This window comes from Doryrhamphus excisus, chromosome 18 (genome assembly GCF_030265055.1).
Source record: "Doryrhamphus excisus isolate RoL2022-K1 chromosome 18, RoL_Dexc_1.0, whole genome shotgun sequence".
Classification (NCBI taxonomy): Eukaryota; Metazoa; Chordata; class Actinopteri; order Syngnathiformes; family Syngnathidae; genus Doryrhamphus; species Doryrhamphus excisus.
Genome location: NC_080483.1, coordinates 4,851,593 through 4,869,793, shown reverse-complemented (window position 1 = coordinate 4,869,793; position 18,201 = coordinate 4,851,593). Strand labels below are relative to the sequence as shown.

The 18,201-nt window shown below is 42.1% G+C and overlaps 1 protein-coding gene across 1 annotated transcript; it reads right to left on the bottom strand.

Annotated features, from left to right (window-relative positions):
• Positions 1–132: 132 nt before the first annotated feature.
• On the bottom strand, positions 133–11,841 carry ccndbp1 (cyclin D-type binding-protein 1). The gene is made up of 11 exons (XM_058055484.1): positions 11,663–11,841; positions 9,657–9,716; positions 8,433–8,512; positions 8,280–8,361; positions 8,090–8,186; positions 7,742–7,815; positions 5,341–5,417; positions 4,970–5,229; positions 4,493–4,553; positions 1,651–1,697; positions 133–399 (listed from the first exon to the last, which is right to left on the bottom strand). The coding sequence occupies exons 1-11, from the start codon at positions 11,748–11,750 to the stop codon at positions 291–293; spliced, it is 1,035 nt and encodes a 344-aa protein (XP_057911467.1). The 5' UTR covers positions 11,751–11,841; the 3' UTR covers positions 133–290.
• Between the last annotated feature and the right edge of the window lie 6,360 nt (positions 11,842–18,201).

Genomic DNA, 18,201 nt, shown 5'->3' with positions numbered 1-18,201 from the left:
AGTTGAACTCATTTGGCTTACAAAAACAGTGCCTCAACCCCAAATCCAAACTGTTTCACTTTCGGGCCTTCAACTTTGAAGGTTCTGCAGTAATTTGTGGTTGGGGCTCTGGAACAAAATCCTGTACATCAATTATGGTCATGACATTTTTATTCATGATTTGATGGCTGTGTGAATACTGCATCCATCGAGGAACCCGTGACCACACGACACACAAGTCCTTGTTGCACATGCATGTTCTTGTCATGGAACCAAATACACACACACACATGCACGCACGCACACACACACTAACTGTCCAACTGAATGAGATCTTTGGTTTTTTGCAGGTTGTGATCGACAGCACCATCTAAGAAGTCAACCCAGGTCAGCTCAGATTCTCCACAGACGTGACTCGACCTGGTGAGGGTGGGGAATGTGGAAGTGCGGGGCAGACGGGAACATGGAGATGAGACAAAAGAAGGTGAGGTAGTTTTCTCATTATATTCATTTAACTACCATAACGGAGCCAAGTGTAGAAGCGGGAAGCGCCTGGCATTACTATCTGACACCCACAACTTTCTCAAACACACTCCACAAGGTTGGTTGCACGACAGCTCAAGTCATCGATGGGAAGTGTTGGGCCCATTACTGTCGTCCCCTCACCATTTTGTGACTTCACTATCACGTTTTTTCAACAAAATGAACTCATTTGCGACCAAAGACGAGGTGATGACGCAACTCCACAATAGAAGAGAGCATGTTCGGTACAGTTTTAAGCTGGAAAAACATTTTAGGGCTATTTGTAAGAAGTCAGCCTTGCAACTTTCCCATAGAAATACAGCGAACAGGAAGTGAAAATGAAAGGAGCCTTGGGGCATTGAAAAGATCACGCATTGAGGGGAAATTTGAATGCATTGACATGCATGCATGCGTACACTCGCAAGCGTGCGCACATGATTATTGGAATAATTGGAATACCTCGATTATAAAAAATAGGTGCATCGAAGAATTGCTAACAAAGGACAAAAAAGGACGTGGGTGTTTGAAGACGTGGGAAGATTGAAGAAGCTACAAGACGCAGCAAGGCGACAAGTCGAACTTCACACGGTGTATATGTAGCCCTAAAAATAATGTCAATTAAAAAAATTAAATGCTTGATTATCTAAAAATTCAACCAATTGGTCGTTCATTATTTAGTGAAATGCTTGCAAATTTATAATTTTTCTATAACCAAGCAAACATGTTTTTTTAGATTACTCGATTAATCAGAAAAAATCCAGTAGAATACTTGATTACTAAAACATTCAATAGCTGATACCCTACTTTGCTGCGATACACTTCCTGTACCCCCCTCCCCTCATTTACAGCATGTCTTATTTATCTACCATATTGGGTATTCCAAGTGTAAAGGTGACTATAGAGGTATTATTGCATGTCTAGAGGGCTCCAATAAAAGGTCATCAACAGGTTTTGCATGCTCAAACCACCAAAAATATTCCTCATATAAATAAGTAATCCTTCTTTCAGGAGATTCACTTATCGCTGTTGGGTCTGGAACCAACTAAACACGATAAAGGGGGATTACTGTACATTCATTCATGTGTCGTAATGGAAGTGTTCCAACTGAGACACACGGCCATAGCAAGGGAATAGACAAACAGCACTCACCTAACAATTGCCAGAACATTCTTCAACAATGCCGCCAGTTTAGACACCTGCAAACAAAAGCACAGCTTTACTATCATATCTCGCCTTTTGTGCTGCATTTTTATGTTCTAATACACAGCTGTCATTCTTTTGTTTTTTTCAGGGTGACTTGCAGCCCACCCTAGCTGGGTGAGAGGCGGGCTGGTGGTAAAGCTGTGTAATACTATGTGTATTATACTGTAACTGTACCCTTTAATAAACGCTGCAAAAGGTTGATTAAATCATTTCTTGTCAGTGCAACCTGGTCTTGATCGTCTGCTTCTCGATCCAAAAAAGCTCTTTAATCGTTTCTGGTAACACGCTCCCCACAAACCGTTGCCTCATATTTTCCCAGCAGCTAAGGCATGTTCGTCCTGTGTCTGACATTTAGTCAAGGTATCGCGCTTCATTGCAGACAAAGGCACATCTTACAAACAAAAAAAAAATATGTGGGTGGTTATTTACTGCACTGGTCACATTTTTCATGCAAGGTTTTGGGTGGGGCCGAGTCTTGCATGATTTGTCTCTCTGTCCTTCTTTCTTTTAATTATCATTTGAATGACAATTGACGTCTAATTGTTAAGACAACTGGAATACAGTTTTGGAATATGGAATATGCGGGGTGTCACTAAAGTCTGAACATACATTATAGAAATATGATTTACACACATTGTACAAAAAAGGGTTCATTTAAGTAATAATTTATTATTTGAAAGAATAATCAACAATTCCAAGTAAAAATAAGTTCTATATAATAAAATAAAACAATGACGTTTCTGACTTACATATACAGTACTGAACTTTTCAAAAAATAATAACACAACACAGTAATTTTGAAGTGAATTCCCGCAAAGTAGAATTTATTCATAAATGAAATGTTTTCATTGTTAGCATAGGTAACTACCTTGTTAATATGCCCTCTAGAGCCCTCTAGACATGAAATAACACCCAAACAGGAAGTAGTGTTTTACTTTGGCGGTGTTTACTGAGGGATTATTGTACTTTATCTAAATGACAATGAAATTATTACTTAATACACAAAATACATTGGTAAAAATAGTCGACAATAAAATACAAATATATTACTAGAGATTAAAAATAACATTTATTTACATTACTTACATGTGTTATATATATATTTTTTAATGAAACGAATAATTCAGTACATTCATTTTTGCCTGTGTCCAGCCTTTAGGGACATCCAAGATTCAATTGTGGAAAAGACACTTTCCTCAGTGTTTCACGACTGATCTGACATTTACATTCAGTCAGCTTTCATGTCTTCACTGTGCAAACCACAGGAATCCAGAAGTGAGCCCCATGAAAACCTCTGGAATGTGAAGTTGCGTGGGTGTGTGCGTGTGCATGTGTAGTATATATATATATATATATATATATATATATATATATATATATATATATATATATATATATATATATATATATATATATATATATATATATATATATATATATATATATATTAGGGGTGGAGCCGAACCTGACTACAGTATTTGGAACGGCATCAATAATGACTTTTTTAACAAATAATTAAATCGAACAAATGTGAAGTGAGTGAGTGACTGGTGTTCAGCAGTCGGGGGCGGGGACAGAGCGACACAGAGCAGTCTGCCTGCCCCTCACAGCAACGTAGGAGGCTGAACTTGGTTGCATCCGTATTTTGCTTTGTAAATGTTGTACTGCATTTAGTTGCTATTTATTTCTCCGGTTGGGCGTTCTTCTGTTGGCTCTGTTAACATTAGCTTGCTAACGTTAAGGCTGGGAACTTGTGAAGAATTGGATGCACTTCTGGGTGGTATTTGGTACCTTTAAGATGGGGGGGGGGGTCATGTGCACAATGATATTTTATTGGTTTTTGGTTAAGCCATCCATGAGGTTATGGCTGTTATTATTTTTATTGGTGGATTTATGAAAAAACATACATAGGTCAATTTATTCCTAATTATTATCCGCTTATCCTCATGAGGCTCGCGGGGGTGCTGGAGCCTATCCCAGCTGTCTTTGGGCTAGAGGCGGGGTACACCCTGGACTGGTGGCCAGCCAATCACAGGGCACATATAGACAAACAACCATTCACACTCACATTCATACCTATGGACAATTTGGAGTGGCCAATTAACCTAGCATGTTTTTGGAATGTGGGAGGAAACCGGAGTACCTGCGGAAAACCCACGCCTGCACAGGGAGAACATGCAAACTCCACACAGAGATGGCTGAGGGTGGAATTGAACTCGGGTCTCCTTGCTGTGAGGCCTGCGTGCTAACCACTCCTACGCCTTGCAGCCTATTTGTATTTTTCATTCATTCATTTTCTACCGCTTTTTCCTCACAAGGGTGACAGGGGGTGGGGGGGTGCAATCGGGGTGCTTGAGCCGATCCCAGCTGTCTTCGGGCGAGAGGCGGGGTACACCCTGGACTGGTGGCCAGCCAATCACAGGGCACATATAGACAAACAACCATTCACACTCACATTCATACCTATGGACAATTTGGAGTGGCCAATTAACCTAGCATGTTTTTGGAATGTGGGAGGAAACCCGAGTACCCGCGGAAAACCCACGCCTGCACAGGGAGAACATGCAAACTCCACACAGGGATGGCTGAGGGTGGAATTGAACCCTGGTCTCCTAGCTGTGAGGTCTGCGCGCTTATTTGTATTTTATTTTATTAATTGTGCTTCCCAAGGAGAAGGGCTATTTAAAAATGTACTACAATACAAATAAATACTTTCCCTACCTCAACAAATACAAATACGGGCTGCATTGCACACCTCGAATACACACATACACACACAGTATCTTACATTGTTCTCCACACCAGTGTAGTCCACAGGGGGGTAAAGGCAGAGAGCCAGGTCATCAACGCTGACAAGAACAAACAACAAGAACATTTAATGAGAGATTGTCTTTCCTTTTTTTTTATCGTGTTATAGTTTACAGCAGAAAAAAACAAGCATGTCCAAACAAGCCTGTTCCCCTTCAAACACAAACAACACTGACAGGAAAGGCAACAAAACCAATTCACCTTTCGAATGTAACATGTTTTATCTAAGAGGTATTGCTGCATTATGTGCATTTGCAGCAAGTAAAGTCTTTTTGTAACAAGAAACTATGTGGTGGTGTGAGGTGTGGTCTGTGAAATAACTTAGATATATGCAGAATAACTGTGGCATCCCTGCCCCCCCATAGGAATGCGGTGGGAATACACCTGCAACTTAGTACAGTTCTGTACTATTCCATGGCTCAGAGATGATGCAATGTGTGTGTGTGTTCGTGCATACTCAGGGCTGATTTGCTTCACAATGTCCGCCAGGTCATCAAGCTGGGCCACCTTCTGGGGCGTGCCTGGGTCGCCGTTCACCTTAACGGCCGACGTCAGCTTCCTTAGGCACGCCGCCGATGCCTTCATCATCCCCTGGCACGCGCCAATCACACGCCGGTCCTTTTCTGACCAGTAGGTGTCCCGGTTACCTCGAGGCTCCTCCCCTTCTTCCTCATCATCGAGGACGTCGCCAAACGGGTCGTGTGCTTCGGAAAGCGCCTGATTTGGGACAAAATAAATCTGATTTCCTGTCATCTTGCACATATGTTGCACATGTGTGGCAGCCACGTTTGAGCCCTGTGTTAAAGGTTTACGTGAGCACAAGCGTACCTGTTCAACCTCCTCGATGGCATCTTTCACAATGCCGCTCTGACTGGAGAGAACCACCAGCACCGCCGCCTTATTGTCTGCAATTGCAATAACAATCATCTTTAATTACAAGCCGGCATTCTCACAATGACACTGTGATGGCAGTTGGCAGTTTAACTCCATCACGCTTTTTCAAAAATATATGAATGAATAAAATCATGGTGGAATACAGCCTGTTATTAGTCCAATAATATGCATTTGTAAGCACATTTTACATACTATTGGCCTAAACGAAGCATTGTCAAGCAAAAAAATGACTAAATGAATTGAAATACACGGTGGAGGAGTGGTTAGCATGTTGGCCACACACTTGGAAGATCTGGGTTCGAACAGATGTTTTGCTAAAACTTATCTATGTTCTACTGCTGATTACTAAAGAACGGAAAAAGGTAGAAGCAAATGTTTTTTTTTCTGATGAAAGAGGAGTCTAAGCTTCTTTTTGGTAGGTTCCATGTTTATTTAGCCATCAAACACACTATTCTATGGGCCTAAGGATAGTTCCCACAGTCCAGTGGCCAATATTGGTGGGCACGTCTCCTCTCTCTAAGCTTTTTATGATGTTCATTTTCACTTTCATGATGACGGCTGTGATGGGAAAATTTATATTTCACAGGTATAACATAGGTTACACATTGTGTGAATTACTTTACGGCCTTTTGTAGAGCTTCAACTTTTAATAATAATAATACATTTTATTTGTATAGCGTTTTTCAAAATACTCAGACACTTTACAGAATAATGGAGTTGAATAAAAACAGAGTAATAGATATGTTAAAATACAACATTCATTCATTAATACACAGTTAAAACATGAGTAAAAGCGGGGCGGGGCACAGCAGTCAGGTATAGACATTAAAAACAGATTTTAAAAGGTGGCTTTTTAGTTGTTTTTTGAAACTGGGAAGGTCAGGGCAAGCACGGAGTGAATGGGGCAAAGAGTTCCAGAGGGTGGGGGCAGCGATGGAGAAGGCTCTGTCTCCCCAGGTTCGGAGCTTGGTCTTACAGGGGAGTGCCAGGAGGTTGGAGTCTGAGGAGCGAAGGGGACGCGGAGGATTGTGTGGATGGAGGAGGTCTGTGAGATATGGGGGGGGGAGATCAGATCATGGAGGGCTTTGTAGGTGATGAGAAGAACTTTGAAGTGAATGTGTTGAGGGACGGGAAGCCAGTGGAGGTTTTGGATGACAGGGGTAATGTGTTGATGGGAGCGGGTGGAGGTGAGGAGGTTCTGAATATATTGTAGTTTGTTGAGGGTTTTGGAAGGTATACCGTAGAGAATACTGTTGCAGTAGTTTATTCTGGTTGTGATGAATGCATGGATCAGGGATTCAGCGGCAGAGAATGTAAGTGATGGACGGAGTCGGGCTATGTTCTTAAGATGGAAAAATGCAGTCCGGATTAACTGTTTGATGTGGGGTTCAAATGAAAGGGTGGGGTCCAGTACGATACCAAGGTTGCGGATGAGCGGGGATGGAGTGAGGGTGCCGCTGTCAAATTGAAGATAGAAGTTATGGGTGGGTGTTGTGATGTTTTTGGGACCGATGATGATAATATCAGTTTTGTCACTGTTAGGTTTTAATTTTGTTCCATCCAAGTTTTGATATCAGCTAAGCAGTTGGTGAGGGTGGAGTAGATGTTGGAGTTGATGGAGGTGGTGGAAATGTGTAGTTGAATATCAACGGCGTAGCTGTGGAAATTAAGGCCATGTCGACGGATGATATTGCCAAGTGGAAGGATGTAGAGGATGAAGAGAAGAGGACCAAGCACCGAACCTTGGGGAACACCGTGAGGTAAAGGGGCTATGGAGGAGGAGGGGTTAGGGACAGTGTCGGAGGAGGTCATTCTTTGATCAAAGCTCCCCCTTTGCGGGACAGGGGACATCAGGAAGGTCCCACCAAATGGTTGACCCGAGGAGGTTATCTCGCATGGGTGTGACAAACCGTGCCAGAAGAATGGGTGTGTAGGCTAACCCCCATACATCAGGGGAGTGACAAGAATGTCTCCTTTCTCTTGTAATGTAATTCATTTGCATGCTATGGAGTATAAAAGTTCCCGCCAAGAGGCCACTTTTAGCCAGACACCTACAGACCGCCATGCATACTGTGTGTTGTCTGACCCCTTTGTTTTGCAAAGGTAATAAAAAAATGGCAGAGTTCTGTGTTTATTTCAGGCATTCTCTATCCTACTTAGGATGATGGAATTTTTTTCCACAACACGGCTTTCCTTTTCTGCTGCTTGGGAGACATATTGTTTACAAGTGTAAAAAGTTAACTAACACGCCACGCATATTCTTCCGCCAGTGTGCGCTGTAACACGTTTATGGACCGAAATGACGTTTTAAATGAATTGAAGTGTAGATACTGACCTTGAGGCAACTGGGAAAAGTGATCACAAGCTGACCACACACTTCCTGTGGAGGTCAACTGTTCCTGGGACAGACTGTTCAGGAGGAGGGTGAAGGTGGAGAAATGAAAGGGAAAGTAACACATGGGAAAGTAATGTACTGAGATAGTGGTTCTCAACTGGTGGGTCCGTTTTTTTTTTTTTTTATACGGTTGTTCACATCAACAAATGTGACTGCTAAGTAAACGCAAAGGCTGTAATACTAATCCTAAGACTACTACTAATAATAATACTAATACTGTGCAAATTCACCAATAAAACTTGAAACCACTTCATATATGCTTCATTTGGCGTATGTTGGCATGTGTACCTCTGTAACGGTGAGGTCAGGATGACCTCCAGGAGCTGTGCGATCCCTTCGAGGACTTCGACGGTGGCTTCTCTGACTTGCTGCCGCAGATTTACGCCTGAGATGCAGACAGGAGCCGAACATGATGAAGGCTGGAGATGCACACAGGTATTTATTGCCGTCAAGCTAGCTGGAGGTGGATGGTGTTTACCTCGGCTCTTAGGAAGCCAATAATAAACTGTGGAAAGGCTCAGAACACTCTTAAGGATGGACTCAGCCAGCGTCTCTCCGTCCTGCAGGACAAAAAACAAACAGCGTCACATTTGCTATGACATGCCTGAATGCCTGAAATGTATGCCAAGACCTGCGATGACGGCAGCGGCGGCTTGGAGAAGGCCAGGCTGACTTTGGTGGCTTCCTGAGACACCACCTTCACCGCCTGGTCTGCGGGCACACATTCAAATTGCAATATCCATGTTAGTGCACTTGCCAATCCTTGAAGAAACCATATTAGAATCATCCCTCATAATCGTGGTTAATTGGTTCCAGACCCAATCGCGATAAGCGGATTTCCGCAAACTAGGATTCAATATTAATAAATGGAACATTTTCATAGTTAGAGCATAGAAAACCTTTTCATGACTTTCTAAATACAATCTTCCCCATTGTTAGAGCCCTGTGGACAAAGAATACCCCTGTAGTCACCTTTACACACCTATTTTTCTTTGTTGGATCACTGCAGGGATGGCCATGGCTAGAACTATTAGCAAGCTAGCGAGCTAACTTGTGAGCCTCCAATTTATTTTTTTACAGCCTTCTAAACTTTAGAAAGGGTCTAAAAGCGAGTAGGAAGATGTCATAAACTTACAACTTCCACACAGAACGAGAGGACTTCTTTTCACTCTATCACATCAGCTGACGTCATGCAGTATTACGGTACTCTGTCATGTCTCAGTGCTTTTCAAATAGTGTAGCGACAAAGAGTTTGATTGACAGTGGTCTACAGCCAATCAGGATCAGCCAATCGCACAAAACAATGAGTAGCGCAGACAGATGAGCGAGGGAAGAGACGCACAACTTCCCACAATGCAATTCTACAGAAAGGGCCAGGCGTTGAAACAAAGAAGCACTAAAAAAAATATTTCAGCAAAAGGTGAACTGCGATAGAGCGAGACAACACTGTATTTCAAATCGGGGGAAACGAAAACATTTCTGAGGAGCTTGACAGAATATAATTGAGAACCACTGCAATAATGGAATATTACTGACATCTAGTGGCCAGAATACTACATATATATTTTACTTTCAATATTTTGTGACTAATAATACGCCATAGTCAACTACGAAACAGAAATCATATGTTGATTTTAATGTAATACTTTTTTTTTTGGGGGGGGGGGGGGGGGGTAATTTACCTGCCATATTGTGAGGGGCGATTGTATAACTGAAGCAAGCATTTCATACACCTTTTATAAATTTATAAATTATAAAGGGCTTAAATGTAGACGATTTTGGCCTCCTTTTTTAAGAAAATGGCATACATGACAGTCAAAAGAAAAAAAGAAAAGCGTGATAAACCATACTCAACTCAAAGTGTCCCAAAAGGTGGAGAGGTTGAAGTCCCCATCAGACTCATTGGACTCCCCATCTAAGACAGAAACATTTACATCACACATAAAAAACAACATTTAGGTCTCAATGGAAGAATTGTGCCTTTTTTTTATCCCATCCTTGTCTCAACAAAACATTTTGGACATTTTGTACAATCTCTGTGAATATGAGTGGTTTTGTTTCAATTCTCGCACTGCCGTACTTACATTTAAATGGATAAAGTATGAAAAACCTTTTTATTTTTCAGTGCATACATGTACATTAAAGGTGTGGAAAATAATCGATATTAATCGATACATCGATGCGCATGCGCGTGATGCGAGTGCACCGGCTTATGGATGCAATTGACAGGTGTAATCTAGATTCATCGCGATGCATTTGTGGGTATCGATCGTGGGTATTCGAAGCAAGCGCCGTTTTATTAATGTTCAACTTCACCTCATATGCTGTTCCCCAGGTGCAATAAATGCACCATCATTATTTCACGTTTTGTATTGAATACGGACGGAAGCCGTGAGGCACATACAACTACTAGTAAAACAGCATGGACGTTCGCACGCAAGCAGCAGCGAGGAAGTTTCTATATTTAACCCCCCCGCAAAGTTTAAATGGTATGTTTGGAAACACTACGTTTTCTCAAAGAACCGTGGAAAGCTCGACAAAATGTCCGTCATTTGCAAATAACAGCAGCACGGCAAACATGCAGAACAAGTGGATCGTCCGCTGCTTTCAAATTTTTCCAGGAGCTATTTGTCCATCCCTGCAACAAGTGCCCCCGAACGAGTGTTCAGCACAGCAGGTGGCATTAGAACAGCAGAGCAGTTGGCTTCTTCCTGAATTTGTGAAACAATTTTAAAAGGGTAGAAGTTGTTTTACACTTTCTGCACCTCACTACTGTATTAGCCTAGCCCCTAATGCATTCATATTAGCAGTATGTTTTGCAGACAGGAATATAAACAAACATTGATTGGACTGTTGAAAGTGTCACTTTAACTTTGTTGTTGCTGTGTACTGTATTTTATACAGCAGTAATTATTGCTTAATTGTTTTACTCCACCATTGAACTGCTATTGTAATTGCATAGCCAATGTGAAAGTGTGAGGAAAGTTGTTTTTGAAAGGTTGTTGCTGTTTTAAGATGGCAAAAAGAATTAGCAAGAAGTGGTACGTAGTAAAAAAGACAAACAGCACTTTAGTTGTATTTACTGCCAAGTGCAGAGAAGGAATAAAGCCAAATCCTTGCCATACCGAATTCCATTTTTTGCCTTTGTTTATTTGCATCATGTTGAATTGCATCATATTGCAAAGAAATTGCACCATATCATATCGATTGCATTGATTTGAACTAAATGATTACCGCATCATATCGTATCCCATCGTGAAGACCAGGAAAATTAAATGTATCGTTAAAGTATCGCATCGCTGGCATCGAGATGTGTATCGAATAGTCCTTAATGCTGAGATTCACACCCCTAATGTACATGCACAGGAAAATGATTAGTGGAAACATGAAGGTGAGCGAATCCGAATCCAAACACATCAAAGAGCTTGGTTGTTTTACACAGCGTTTATATGGCGGATACATGTTTATCTACTTGAATATGGCGGATATATGTTTGTCTACTTGCATATGCTTTGAAACATAGAATAATTATGTATAATTTAACCCAACAAACGTAACAAATTAGGTTTAGAAGTGCTGTTATGAAACGTTCGTCTAGGTTAATATTGACAAAGTGCAACTCGGATGTTTGTTAACCCAACAACAACTTGGAAGCTAAAACCAGTGACGACATAAAAAAACGCAACCGCCCAGGAAATACAATAATGTAATTCAATCGTTGTTGTTTTGTACAATTGAAGTTTGTAATAAAATATTTTTTTAAAAAGGCATTGGGTGAATGCTAACCAGGCTAATGTTAGCATTTTAGCTCGGCGTTATGCTAGCACCTGTCTGGCTAATCAAGTACATCGTCAGACTGACCTTTCACCCGGGCTGTGATGCACTGGATGTTGTTAAGCAAGTTGCGTAAAACCACACATACGCCTTCAGTTGCGTTGTCCACGCTCATGTTGGTCAGGTTTCCACCACTCAGCCCAGAGTGTGCGTGTTGTGGAACTAAAGACGCGCTGCATGTTTACCGGGGGACGACTAAGGGCGAGGCAACAAGGGAAGTTGGAAGTTTGACCTTTATGGCTTTTAGCGACATCTTGTGGTTTGTGTAAAGACTGCCTCAAAATCTGAAACACGGCAACCTTTTATTTGAACATTATATACTAGGGTGCGGGCCGAGTGGTTCGCTAGGAGGAGATGGGAGTTCGATTCCACCCTCGGGCATCTCTGTGTGGAGTTTGCATGTTCTCCCCGTGCGTGCGTTGGTTTCCTCCGGGTACTCCAGTTTCCTCCCACAATCCAGAAACATGCTAGGTTAATTGGCGACTCCAAATTGTATGAATGTGAGTGTGATGTGATTGGTTGTTTGTCTATATGTGCCCTGTGATTGGCTGTCAACCAGTCCAGGGTGTACCCCGCCTCTCGCCCAAATTTAGCAAACATCAACTGCTTGTATTGTTTCTTGAATTGGCTCATCGTTGTGCATTGTTTGATTTCCTTACTCAATCCATTCCATAGTTTGATTCCACATACTGAAATGCTATGGCTAGCATAACGTAGTCCTAGCATAGAAGTGTTTCAAATGTACTTCTTCTTCTTCCTTCTTCTCTCTTTGGATGACATTTTTAGCTAATTGGTTATTTTTAGCCTTATGCATTATTTTAGCTGTTTGAAGATGAACTATATCAGCAAGTTGAAGTATTTGTGATTTTAGAAATAAGGAGTTAGTATGTTCTTTGTAGGCGGCATTATGAATTATCCTTACTGACCTTTTTTGCAGTACATTTAGCGAGTGAAGATTGCTTTTATAGTTATTAGCCCATATTTCCACACAATAAGTAAGATATGGTAGAACCAGAGAGCAATAAAGAGTGTGGAGTGATTTCTGATTGAGAACAAATTTTGCTTTGTTCAATACTGAAATATTTCTGGCCACCTTATGTTGTATATTTGTAATATGAGGTTTCCAGCTCATATTTTCATCTATTGTGATCCCAGAAATTTATTTTCCTTCACCCTTTCAATGTCTACACCGTCTATTTGTATTTGCTGGTTTGTGTCCTTTCTGCTGTTACCAAACAGCATGATTTTAGTTTTACTTAGGTTCAAGGACAATCTATTATCATCAAACCATCTTTTTAGTGTGACCATTTCTTCTCTGACCTTTCTAATGATTTCGTCTGTATTCCCTCCAGAACAAAAAGCAGTGGTATCATCCCCAAATAATACCAGCTTTAAGTCTTTCGTAACTTTGGAGATATCATTGATGTACAGTTTTTGCCCCAGTATTGACCCCTGGGGAACGCCGCACGTAATATATGAACTTGCAGATGTGTATTCTCCTAGCTGTACGTATTGCTTCCTGTCAGCTAAGTAGCTTTTGACCCAGTTAAGGAATATTGTGGCTGTGACCTAATAAAAGCCTATTGTTCCGGCGATCAAGTCTCCTGCTTGTGTGTCTATCTGGCATGCCTTCCCCCGAGGGGACAGAAATGTTTTCACTGACCCCCGGATTTGAGAAAACTGATAATATCCACTTATGTATCTAACTGCCAAAACATGAAACTCCTATGAGCTATTTTTTGTTGTCGTCATTATGTTTGTCCAAATAGGGGTGCCTTTAATTAAAATGAACAAGAAATTGAAGAAAAAAGGGTGGTCTAATATTATTCCTTCTCTGCACATCTTTGAAGGCATCTTTGGATGACTGTAAAATATATTTTGTGTTCATATTTGGGTGTCTGGAATGGATTAATTGGATTTTACATTAATTCCTATGGGAAAAATTGTAATTTTTATATTATTATTGTTTTGGTTTTTGTCTGACCTTTTGGAACAAATTCATAACAAAAACCGAGGTTCTTCTGTATAACGTCTTAGCATATCTGCATGGTTTGGTTTTAGCCTGTTCAAAAAAATGAAAAATATCAACATGTCCCCCGCATCCTTTGATTTTTGCGTATGATATCCTTGGTGGAAAAGGTTTGGACACCCTGCTGTATGTAATATTCTGCCTTGACAAGAATAATAATTATAATGTGTTTATGAAGCCAGGAGGTCCTCGTTAGCATAAAAGTTGTGACAATGTTTCATCTTGTCTCGCTGCAGTCTCTTCATCACCTCGCTTTCATCTCCATCACTTCCTCCCACTCACCCCCCCTCACCTTCCATTAGTCTATTTTAGAACTCACAAGTTCTCTCACCTCTTTTTCTCCCTTCCTCTCCAGCTCCCTCTCTCAGGTGTGATCTGCGTGGGGAGTGTGTGCACTGTCTAGACGACAGATTATACTGAATAATGAGGTGGGGGTTGGAGGGGCGCACAAGGAGGGGGAGGAGAGGAAAGAGAGAGACGACGATTGGATGCGGGGGAAAAAAGCTGTAGGAGATGCAAGAAGAGGAATGGGAAGGAAAGACGGCTTCATACATGACAACAACAAAATAATGGAACACTTAACCCCCAAAATATTAATATCCATGCATATTTAATGATAAATATTGTATCTACATGTCATTGACAAGCGCTTTGAATTTCACCACATCACTGTCACAGTTTTTCAAAATCGAAAAATGGCTGACTTGAGAATAAAGGAAGTAAAATGAGTTTTAAAAAAAGAAGAAACAAATAAAGACACAACTAGGGATGCTAACATGAGCATAAGTATATTATGTCTTATTCATGTCTTATACAGTGGGTTCAGTCACGGAGTAGTGCCTGCGCCTGAGTGGCTCCTTTGGGCTGTCAATCCTCCCAGGACACGCCTCCCCCGCCGTCTCAGAGGTGATTGGATGATGAGGTTGCTGTCATTGTTTTTTCCACTGAAATGCATGTGAAACCTGCCTGCCAGTTTTTGGTGACATGTCACGAGCCAATTTACCACTGCGAAGGGTACGCTTCGCCTGCGCCAAGAATAGACTAGGTCGGAGCTGACGAGCTTTGTGCGTACCTTTGGCGCGCCGTTTTGTCACTTTTTTTTGTCAATTGTTACTGCGCCAAGCTGAAATTGTGGACACCTCCCCCGGTGCATCGCCACACCCAACCTAGCGCAGCCCAGTCTACCAAATTGGCAGTTGAGTGCCCTAAAAATAGTCATTCATTCATTTTCTACCGCTTTTTCCTCACGAGGTTCGCGCGGGGGGGGGGGGGGGGGGCTGCTGGAGCCTATCCCAGCTGTCTTTGGGCGGGAGGCCGGGTACACCTTGGACTGGTCGCCTGCCAGTTTTTGGTGACGTGCCAATTTACCACTGCGAAGGGTGCGCTTCGCCTGTGCCAAGAATAGACTAGGTTGGAGCTGGCGAGCTTTGAGCGCACCTTTGGCACACAGTTTTTTTTGTCAATTGTTGCTGCGCCAAGCTGAAATTGTGGACACCTCCCCCGGTGCATCGCCACGCCCAACCTAGCGCAGCCCAGTCTACCAAATTGGCAGTTGAGTGCCCTAAAAATAGTCATTCATTTTCAAACGCTTTTTCCTCACAAGGGTCGCGGGGGTGCTGGGGCCTATCCCAGCTGTCTTTGGACGAGAGGCGGGGTACACCTTGGACTGGTCGCCTGCCAGTTTTTGGTGACGTGTCACGAGTCAATTTACCACTGCGCAGGGTGCGCTTTGCCTGCGCCAAGAATAGACTAGGTTGGTGCTGGCGAGCTTTGAGCGCACCTTTGGCGCACAGTTTTGTCACTTTTTTTTGGTCAATTGTGACTGTGCCAAGCTGAAATTGTGGACACCTCCCCCGGTGCATCGCCACACCCAACCTAGCGCAGCCCGACCAAATTGGCAGTTGAGTGCCCTAAAAATATTTATTCATTCATTCATTTTCTACTGCTTTTTCCTCACAAGGTTTGCGGGAGTGCTGGAGCCTATCCCAGCTGTCTTTGGGCGAGAGGCGGGGTACACCCTGGACTGGTGGCCAGCCAATCACAGGGCACATATAGACAAACAACCATTCACACTCACATTCATACCTATGGACAATTTGGAGTCGCCAATTAACCTAGCATGTTTTTGGAATGTGGGAGGAAACCGGAGTACCCGGAGAAAACCCACGCATGCATGGGGAGAACATGCAAACTCCACACAGAGACGGCCGAGGGTGAAAATGAACCCTGGTCTCCTAGCTGTGAAATATCAAAAAACTATCAAAAAACATATCTAGAAGTTAAAAGGTTTTGTATTGACTAAGTATGAAATATTCAATTTGTAAATACGGAATCCTGTAACCAAAATCAGTATGCGGATCAAAAGATCTGTTGTGTATACACATTGAATACAGTAGATCCTCACTTCTTGCAGCGGCGGTGTTCCAGACTTACCGGCAAGTAGCAGAAAAATACGAGTTTTAAAAAATCAAATTTTCACACTATTTCTTAATCAGGTTGAAGCCCCAAATATTCCCCACAAAATTATTAAACATGTTTAAACGGCGCACAAATGAATGATAATAATGGTAAAATGACAAAATGATCCATGAACACAGGGATTTATTAAGCAGAGGCAACATTGGAGAAAGTTATATCTTTTTTTGTTTCGCTTTGGCTTTGCCTTCAGCAACTATGGTGCTTTCAAGGACCGCTGAACAAAGTGTGAAATTTCAGTTCTTAATGAAGAAAGTTTATCTGTGAATGTGATATATTGTGTACACACACATACATACTTAAAGGGTACCTATATGCTCATTTTCAGAGCATTGTATGGAGTTGTGGACTCCTATAGAGCAGCTCCACATGATAACCCGCACATAAAGCTTTCTAGATCTTCCAGATTCTGCACCTCTTTCTGAAGTGTTTCTGTGGACTGTCTGCTTCTGACACAAACAGTGTGTTTAATTTAATCCAACCCCGGCCCTCCTCTCGGTACACCCGCTATGCTGTGATAGGCCACACTCCCAAGCACTTCTGAGGACTTCTGGATACGTATAGGTTTACTGCAGCCAATCTGCAGCCCATATAAGGAAATTTGGATCCCATTGACATCACACACAGGGAGAACATGCAAGCTCCACACAGAGATGCCAAAGCATTTGCATCCAGGTCTTCCCGATCTCCTTACTGTGTGGCCAACGCGCTATAAACACTCGTCCACCATGCGGCCCCTGCTGTGTTTTTGAGTTTGTGAATACCGGGTGTAGGCATTCATTTCTATGTTGCTGTGTGAAATCAGTGCGCTCAGGAAGGAAGTTCCGGTAATGCTTAAAAGGAGTCGTATTAAGATTGTGGGTGATGGGCAAAATAAAAAAAAGGGAATTTTTCTTTTAAAAGCTGCTCAAATTTCCTTCCCCTAATAAGAATACCCATCCTGCTTATTCACTGCATTTCAGGTAGGAAGTAAATAACCAGCTCCATCCTACATGTCATTTCGCTTGGTCTGAATTTGTTGAATGATGCCACAGCTCTGCAAAGTCTGTCCAACACAAAAAATGACTCCAAATTTGAAGCTGTTGTTCGTTGCTATGAGAACTAGCAGGTTTTTATTTTCTTGTAGATCATTTCTGTAACAAAAACTGCAGATTTGTGCAATACTTTTCAGAAAGAGGAAGTTGAATAGCCCACAATGTGAATGTGGAATTACATGCATACCCTGGTAGCACAAGGCACACACACACACAAATCCAAATCCACACACAAGCCTGTGTGACTGATAGGGTTTCCTAACACAGAAGATCAGTGTGTGTGTGTGTATGTCTGGGTTAATTACTCATCGCCAAGCTCTCTCTCTCTCTCTCTCTCTCTCTCTCACACACACACACACACACACACACACACACTATAAATAGGCTTATCTAGCACTGCAGTTTCATGCTGTAAACAGGGATGAAAAGTATTTCCAATTTGCTGGAACAATATCAACTTCTGAAGAAACAAGTGTGTGTGTGTGTGTGTTTGAGGGAGGGGGTGAGGGGGTTGTTGCAGGCAGACAGTGTGTCAGGTAATAAGATAGAAAAGGGATGAGAGGATTTGTTCCTCTTGCACACTCAGACAGACATTACCTCACACACTGCTGCAATGCTGTGTGCGCGCGCCTCACTCTAATGTCCTAAAACTGTGATTTCACATTAAATGTCAAGTAAGTGAGCAAAAGAACACATTACTATTGAAGGAGTGCTGGCAAAGCATATACAACTTATACTGTATACACTACTACACCTTCTACGTCACCCAATATATCGTCACAGTACACTCTTCAATGTTGTCAACACAACTACAGTCAAAGTCATGTTGGCTACTATGTCATAAGGGTCTAGACCAGCCTGGCAGCTGTCACGTATTGCTACACACCGTAGCCCAAAAGGGGGCAGCAGAGGCCAGTGGACTGCTGGAACTTTGACCTTTGACAGGCAGGTGACTCAGGTGGATTTGTGGTTCTGAGTTACTTTGACCAGTCAGAAGCCTTGGACAACTTCAGTTGTCATATCAAAAA